At 41.3% G+C, this 8,865-nt stretch overlaps 1 protein-coding gene across 1 annotated transcript; it reads right to left on the bottom strand.

Moving 5' to 3' along the window:
- Positions 1–1,079: 1,079 nt before the first annotated feature.
- On the bottom strand, positions 1,080–7,672 carry VPS25 (vacuolar protein sorting 25 homolog). The gene is made up of 6 exons (XM_073004071.2): positions 7,501–7,672; positions 6,522–6,667; positions 3,782–3,835; positions 3,099–3,187; positions 2,264–2,339; positions 1,080–1,645 (listed from the first exon to the last, which is right to left on the bottom strand). Exons 1-6 carry the CDS (start codon positions 7,548–7,550, stop codon positions 1,533–1,535), a joined length of 528 nt encoding a protein of 175 aa, XP_072860172.1. The 5' UTR covers positions 7,551–7,672; the 3' UTR covers positions 1,080–1,532.
- Between the last annotated feature and the right edge of the window lie 1,193 nt (positions 7,673–8,865).

The raw sequence follows: 8,865 nt of genomic DNA, 5'->3' as shown, positions 1-8,865 counted from the left end.
GAGACACCAGAAAAAAAAATCTTGCTAATTTTGTTCATGCAGAGGGCAGGTTTTGCCCCCACCTCAACACAATCTCTTAATGTTGCTGTTCTTGTTATGTGCCATCAAGTTGAAATTGACTTCTAGTGACCCTAATAGGGCTTTTAAGTTAAGTGAGATACCGTATTTTTCGCTCCGTAAGACGCACCTTTCCATAAGACACACCAATTTTTTAGGAGAAGAAAACAGGAAAATATAATCTGTTTTCTTCGCTCCATAAGACGCACAGACTTTCCACCCCCCTGTTTTGTGGGGGAAAAGTGCGTCTTATGGTGCGAAAAATACGGTATTTAAGGAGGGTTTTTACCAGTTCCATTCCATCCCCCAGGTTTCCATGGTTAAGTGGGGATTTAAACCCAGGTCCCCAGGGTCCCAGCCCATCACTCTACCCACTGTACCTCACTGGGTGCCTCTTCCCCAATGTAACCTAGTATTTTTGTCGATATATGAAAATGTCTGTCTGGTTTGGGGGGGGAAAAATGAAAGAGAAACAGAATAGAGTTTAACAAGCGTTCAATCTGCTTTTTCATTCAACCAGAATGAATTCCCTAGTGAAGGTATATTAGTTTCAACATTCATTCATATGTGTGTTCAGCAGAGCTCTCAAGGGAAGTGCCAGCAAATTTTTACCATTGTTATTTTTCTACATTCTTAGTGGTATACATGTGATGGAGAGAAACAAAGTTTCAAAAGGTCAACAAGTCAAATCTTAGGCAGCCTTTCCCTTTGTGATCCATCATAAACTCTCAAAAGACTTCTGGCTCAAAATCTAAACAAACAAACCTCTTCTCCTTTTTGAAAGCCGAAACCGATCTGAATTACAAGACATTCATTTGGGTAATGGAGTGCAACCTCTGCTTCTCAGGGGTCAAAAGCTGGAGAAGTATCGGCTAGGCGGTTTCTTGCTGCCAGAGAAAGGAACATGCTGAACTACAAAGAAGCAGTTAGAATACCAGCTGTTCCAGAGCTAAACCTGGGGTTGCAGAGGAAATAAAAACTTGAAATACCCCAAAGAAGAGAACACACAGAGAAATAGAATATTCTAGTAAATAATTATGGTTTAATTTTGCCCAAAGTCCTAAATACTTCATCCTGATCTGGATAGCACAGTCGGCATGCCCTCCTGCCCTACTAGAGGAGGAGCACTGTATTTTTGATCCCAAAATGGCGCTGCATTGTTGCAGGCAGCAGGATCTGCAGTGTTCCCTGCAGTTTGGAAGGCCAAAAATCACACAGCCAGGATTTGTTTCACGTCAGCTGAGTCCAGTGTACAGCACTCTGGTTCCCTCGGGAATCTATTCGGAGCATCACCAACACCACAAACCCTCAAAGGAACAGAAGCAGCAGCAGAAAGGAGAAACATGGAGTCAGACGCTGAACTGTCAAGGCAATGTTTTGTTGTTTGAGGCCTTTGATGCAAGGAAACCAGAGCACAGAGAAGCCTTTCAATCCCGAAAAATGTGTCAGGCTAGAAAGCCAGAGCAGAATCTTTCTTAGAAGAACTTGACGCCTCGCCCATCATCCAGGGTGATGATTTCAGCCTTGTGCTCCTGTTGTAAAGCTTGCAGAGCACGAAGCAGCATGGACTCTTCTAAACCATGGAACTCTAGGAGAAGATGACATAGGCTTGGTTGAAGGATACAGCGACCAAACATAATAGAATTGGTGTTTGGTGTAGTGGTTAGAAGATTGGACTAGGGACTCAGAGGGCTTAAGTTCAAATTCTCACATGCCCACGAAATTCACTGGATGACCTTACACCAGTCATGCTCTCTCATCCTGACCTACATCACTATTCATGCATCAGTGGCAGTAAAGTTCTGGGTATGCAGAATCTAGCATCTTGAGAATCTAATTTCTTCCCCAAACAAACAAAATGAAAAAACAAGTTACCAGTCCTCCACATCAATAAGCAACTGAGAGAGAGCACAGAATAATTTCCTGGAATCAAAAGATGAGGGTTTTGACCTTGCATACTACTTTTGCTCCTTCCAATGACTGGCAAAAGAAATCTTACAATAGCCTTTTGCATAAATATAAAAGGGGTGTACAGAGAGAACACCCCTTTCTATAGCAAGAGAAAAGCAAGGAAGTTTCACTTCACAAACAAAGAGGAGAGTTTGCTTCCTCTGAATAAAAAGGGAAGGGGAAGGGCAAATAATTTATATCTGCACCAGTGTCAGCAGATCAGTACAATATGAAGTCTGACAGATTTAAGACTTACCTTCATTCTCTGTGTCCTCCCCATTAGATAACTCATACAGTGTGAAAACCGAGTTGGTTAGACCATTCTTTGATACCTGGGAATTGAAGAATGAGAAAGAAAGGAGAGAGGAAGTGAGAAGACTCTTAACCTTTTTGTTACCCATGAATGTACTCCCACTTTGACAGCAGTCACAATATCATAGAAAGAATAAAAATCTAATAAAAAACTAAACTTGCACAGTACTAAAACATGGCAATAAAAATATACAGTGGTGCCCCGTATAGCAAGGTTAATCCGTTCCGGATTAACCCTCGCTATACGGAATCATCGCTAAACGGGTAGGGGAAATGTATTGGAACGCATTAAACTTCGTTTAATGCGTTCTAATACCTTTGTTACTTACCCGTTCAGCGAGGATTCCAGGTGCCGGCAGCCATTTTCGTGCCTTCGCTAAGCGAGGGCAGGGCGCGAAAACAGCTGCCGGCAGCCATTTCCGGGCTTCCGGCGGCCATTTTGGAACCGCCGATCAGCTGTTCGGCGGCTCCAAAATGGCCGCCGCAATACCCGATCTTCGCAATGCGGGTTTTCCCCATTGCAAAGATCGGGTATGTTTCCGTATAGCGATCCCGAAAAAGGGATCGCTATACGGAAACATCGCTATATGGTGCACTCGTTAAGCGAGGCACCACTGTAGTAGGAATCAGAAACCAATCTGACCAATGTTTTGACCCAAAATACCTCCACAAATTTCCAATTTCTAGAGACAAAATTAATTATGGATTATCACCATAAAGTACATAGCATTGCTTTACACTTACACTACATAGGGTATTTTGCATTTTTCCACTCTTACCCACTGATAGATGAGCTTGCCCCATTCTTCTGGACGTCGCCACATGACTAGGAAGCTAGATTTGTTCTTGTCAAGCCATTCAAGATTCCCTGGGATGAAGCATAAAATGTCTGTATCATGAAGGCTGCTCAGATGTATGCAATACACACTGAATCCGCTAGTGTGAACTGATTCTCCCATACCCATATTCCAGCAATGCACCTTATTTTTTAAATAAGTCTGTTAACAAATACTGAGGCTGCGCTTATTAGGGAGAAAATCTTACTAATTGTGAATTATATCTATCAGTGGATTGGACTGCCTGGCTGTCAAACCAAGGTCCCTGTCACCTATGCAGCCCTGAACAGGCCCAGCACATCACAAGAAGGAGGGACAGGTAAACAATTTCTGTGCAATTTATTTCTAAAAAACCCTGGAACGGTCATCACTGATTGGACTTGACAGCAAATAATTATTATTAAATGTTGCCACGACATTTCTATGGTCAATTGTCACTTTATGGTTTTGGTTTTTTAAAAACCCCTATTAGGAATAAAACTTTTGGAAAGACTCAGGGGAAGAAGTTTCATTTACCCACTTGCCTCTGCTTCTAACTGTAAGCCCTGGCAGGTATTGTAACATAAGAACCGTATATACTGTTTTAGTCCAAATGGATCCTGACATCAACACAAATTACATCCTACCTTTTTTCCTGAGTTCCTCTAGCACAACAAGAATAGATTCCAATGGGAGTTTTCCTGTTTCATAATTAAGGAAACAGTCACTACACACAGGATGGGGAAAAAGGCAGAGAAATTAACAGAAATAGGGAGCAGTCACTATAATGAAGACAAATAGAGACAATTCCAAGTTTCAGAATGTTAGAATTGAGGATGCTCAAACCAGAAGTCCAGATTGTAAAGGAAGTGAATTCTTAACACTGCAAACCTCCCAATACACATATGTAGCAAGCACAACCTAAATGACTGGCTAGTGGAGAAACTCCCATAGAAGATTACAATAGTATTGTTAGCTCAGAAAAAAAGGGAAGTGTAGAGGGACATAATTAAGGCATATAAAATTATGTCTGGGGGAAAATGGATGGAAGTTTTTTTTAAAATTTTCCAGCATCACCCAATGACTCTGATGAGAGATTCCAGGGAGACAGAAAACTGTGCTCTCCCCACAGCTGAACTGTGGGATTTGCTACAAGTGGTATGGAAGCAACTTGGTATAGAAACAGCTTCAAAAGGGGATTGGATAAATTCATGAAAGACAAGTCTATGGATGGCTACTAGCCACAACGACTACCTCTCCTTCAGGATCAAGTTCCATATGCCTCTCAACAGTAGCTGCTGGAGAATGTAGTAGGCAGGGTGCCATTGTGCTCATGTTCTACTACTCCAAGAGTCTGTGGCTAGACATTCTGAGAGCAAAACACTGGACTAAATTTGCCTTTCTTATCTTTTTATTATCACAGGACTAGAAGGGATCAAGAACATTTACTCTAAACCTTAAACCCTTGCAGGAGAGGTGGAACCGTCTACCAATGTATCACAAAGGCACACGGCAGTCCAGAACATATTACCCAGAAACAGCATGACAGTGTCTGTGAAGCACACAGAGAATGTACACAGAGACAATTCAAGTAATTAAGGTCCATGCTGCAGAGGGAAGGTGGGCTGTTTCAGCTTCTCACAGTCCACCCCAAGGAAGAGCAGGGTTTATTGGGATCCATCTCTACCCTAAAGAATAAAAGCCTACATCTACAGCCATTCTTTTCTGTAGGTCTTTGGAATCCTTGTTTTAAAACCACACACCCCAATGTAGCTTATACACTGGAGCTGCTGCTTCTTTTTTTTAATGTAATGGTGTGCTAATTAAAAGCTTCCAATGAGATACTGCTCTCCTGACTTCAAAATAAATTGCACAGGAAGCAAAGAAAGCACCAAGTGCTAGATTCTTCTTCCCAGCACAGATCTCGGAGCCAAACCATACCTTTAGGAGAGGCAAAAACATTCAGAAAGGCAAGGATTTGTCACTCACGTTACTGAGACTATCACTACAGTGGGAAAATATCCTGACAGAACTGATAATGAGCCAGGGACTTTTACAGGGAAAAAACGTGCTCTTTGGATATACTCTGTCATGTAAAAGCTATTGCGGGGGACAGACCTCTTTGTTTTCTAGTAGATAATTCTCAAAAAGTTATAGTTTTAATATAATCTGTTAACTGGAGAAACTCCCATACAAGGAAAGGTTACACTATTGTTAACTTAGAAAAATGGGAAATGTGGAAGGATATGTTAAAGGCATAAAAGACTATGTGTGGGAAAAGTGGATGGAAAGATTTTTTTTTTTTTTTGGTCTTCCAGTGTTACCCAATGAATGTGACTGGTGAGCGATTCTGGACAAATAGAATACGGCGCTATTCCCACAGCACACAGTCCAACTGTGGAATTTAGACTCTGGAGTAGAAGGCTAAGGTCAAGACAAGTGGTATCCTATGCACGAGAACTGTATTCTACACCTATTATTGATACACTCTTGCCAAAAGCAAGTGACACTTGCCTTCCACTCAGTCCCACCACATTCACAGGTACATTTCATGGGTATATGGGAGAGGTCCTTCTCTGTTGCTGCTCCCAGACTTTGGAACTCCTTCCCATAAGATACTAAGCTGGCCCCATCTTTACTGTCCTTCTGCAAGCAGGTGAAGACTTTTCTTCTTCAAGCATGCTTTATCTCTGTGAGTGCTTCCCTGAGTAGAGGTTTTAAATAGATTGTTGTACCTTACTGCTTTTGAATGTGTTTGGTTTTGCTTATGCTTTTTAATTTGATTCTTTTAAATAATTATATACTTGCTGTTGTTAGCTTAAAATGCTGTCTTTTAATTATGTATGCTGTCTTGGGTCCTTTTTAGGGAGAAAGGCAGGGTAATATATGTTTTCAATGTATATTTTTGGAGAGGAATAGGGTGAAAAGGGATACAAACTGATATTATTGGTCACCTAGTCCCAAGGATGAAGGTGGTACAGGTGAGAAATGACCAATGTGTATTGTGCATAGTCACCATTGAATCTGTATTTTAGTTTTAGTTTTCTTACTCATTATTTTTGTTTTATTAATAATAATAATTTTTAAAAGTTTTAAAATGTGTTTTAAATATATAAAAAATAAATAAACTCCACTGTTTTTAACAAGTCCAAGAGAGCAACAAACCTTTCTATGGCATCCTCTCAGTGAACACACTGACTACAATGTAGTGAAATTACATTTCAAAGAAAGATCAAAACAAGTTTGGGAAAATAAGAACTCTGCTTCGGCTCACCATAACTAAAAAAATGGGATAAGAAAGAAAAAGCTTGCTGGTACAACTTAAGATGTGGACAAAGCTACCAATTATAACACAGGGTTTTCCAACACTAAGGAGAAGAAGGATACGCTGCAGTTTCCAATTGTTGAACAGGGGGCTCTCCTGGGCCTCTGAAACTGTCATGATGTACAATCTGTTGACACGACTGTATGAAAGCACTAAAGAACACCAAGCTGTCAGCTGTTTTTGTCTTGTGTCCACATTGGGCTGTAACCTAAATACAACAGAGACAGTATAGTAGATTAATGGGACTGATCACGTAAGGCTTCAACCCAGAATCAAATAAGAGAGCTTTCACCAGCTTCCCAGATAGCACTCTTGTATCTTTCAAATAGTTTTCACTGCCATGTTTCTTCCAACCTTCCCACTGCAGCAAGAAGGAACTTCCTGTTCTCTTTCAATCTTAACCTTTCATGTCTACAAAAGTTTAATCAAACAATTTTTTTCTTCTATTTGCCAAGCGAAACAAACCAAACGTCTTCCATCCTTTCTCATGTGACTGTGCTCTAAAGTCAAGGTTTCCGTATGTGTTGCTTTTGACATTTGTCCTATGCCAATTCCATCCATGTGTGGATCAGGGTCCTCTGCAACCTAGCTACTTAGGGAAGAGTGCTCCCTTCCCACGGTGATGCCAAGGACCAAAAGTTTGGCTGGGTCAAAAGTTCACCGCTACTGGCCTGAAGCGACTGTGTGTTTGATGGTAGGGTCATCCTGGCTTTTTGATTTCATTTGACAACCCATTTGCTGAGTAACAACTTGACCCTTGAATATAATTACCAACACAAATAATCAAATCTAGGCCCTAAGACCCAACAGCACCAACATCCAATCAATCCCATTTTGTAACCGTGCTGCTTAGCACCAAAGAATACGCGGCTGGGCTAACACGAAAGCGGGGACAGCAAAGGACTTCGTGCCCATCTTCCTACGTCCTTACTACAGAAACTCGGGGTGCACCGACGACCCCCCCCCCGGACAACAGGAAGGAGTTTAGCCGCTTAAGCTCTGATCCGAGGGAGATTTTGGCACAAGGTACTCGGGACTCACGTGAAGAAGGGCGGGAAACTGTATTGCCAGGGCCACTCGAAACTCATCATCGCCTCTGGAGCAGAACGGAACTTCCGCCTTCAAAAACCAACTTCTAGTCCCTCAAACAAACACCACCCCCTCTCCTTCCCCACAAGCCTCATTGAAGAGTTCCGGGATAAATCCGAGCCCTGGTCGCACCATAGATCTAAACTTGTAGAAATGCAGCTACACTCCTGCTTCCGGGCTTCGTCGCTGCCTTCTCTTGGTATTTCGCTTGCCCTTAAATTAAAGGGAAAATCTCAAGGCCTCTTTTTGGAAGACCATGGAGACACATACACAATTAAATCCCACGTCAACACTCGGGCCCAAGTGTCCCATAGACTCCCTGGATTGAGCAGAGGGAAGCAGAAACGACTATCGTCCAGTATCGAGTACTTCTAGCTGCCAAGGCGACTCCGGCCGGTTTACACGTTAAACAAATATAACATCAAACAACAATCAAAGCAATAAACATAATAATTACAACATCAAAATTATACACATATACACACCCACAAATTTAACTGAAAATAATTAAAATGGCTATGAAGGCAAGGTGGCCAGACTGATAATATAAATGTAAAATGACAGGTGGCACGACAGCTTAAAGCTGTTTGTTCTAATTTATAGGAAGGTGCCCTGGTGAGGAGGGGACCGCAAAATTGTTTGAAATACCAGCAATGGGGTGACTCCGATCAAAAGCAGGAATTCAGCCAAATTTACTTACTTGTTTGATTAATACAGTATACCACCACATTAGTGCATGTACTATTCTGGGCAGTTTATAAAGGTTAAAGTTAATAATAATAATAATAATAATAATAATAATAATAATAATAATAATAATAATAATAATAATAATAATAATAATAATAATAATAATAATAATAATAATAATAATAATATGAGCAATTAGCAAACAATAACAAACTTCAATAGGCATAAATTCTAAAAGTGCCAAGCCTCTCCACAGACCAGTGTTTTTAAGAGCCCTTTAAATGTGTGTGTGTGTGTGTGGGGGGGAAGCCAGAAGGAGCTCTACTGGGAGTTTGTTCCAGAGCATGGGCATCACAACAAAAAAGGCCCTACCTCTGGTGGATGATTTCCTGGCCTCCTTTGGAGTGGTTACCCAGAGACACATGGATTGGAAGGACCCTGTTGAGCAGGCGGATGACCCTGGGGAAAGTTGTTTGGATTTTCTCTTTTTATTTGTGTTTTTAAAATCTACAGTATTGAGTACTGTGAAGTTGTTATGGATTTGAGCCCTCTCTTACAACAGGGTGAACATGCAACTCCCTAGTTTCAGGTGGCGTTGCACAGCTTTTATGCAACAGTGTAATGAAG

Source organism: Pogona vitticeps, chromosome 6, assembly GCF_051106095.1.
Source record: "Pogona vitticeps strain Pit_001003342236 chromosome 6, PviZW2.1, whole genome shotgun sequence".
NCBI classification, from domain to species: domain Eukaryota; kingdom Metazoa; phylum Chordata; class Lepidosauria; order Squamata; family Agamidae; genus Pogona; species Pogona vitticeps.
This window is presented reverse-complemented; position numbering and strand designations above follow the sequence as displayed.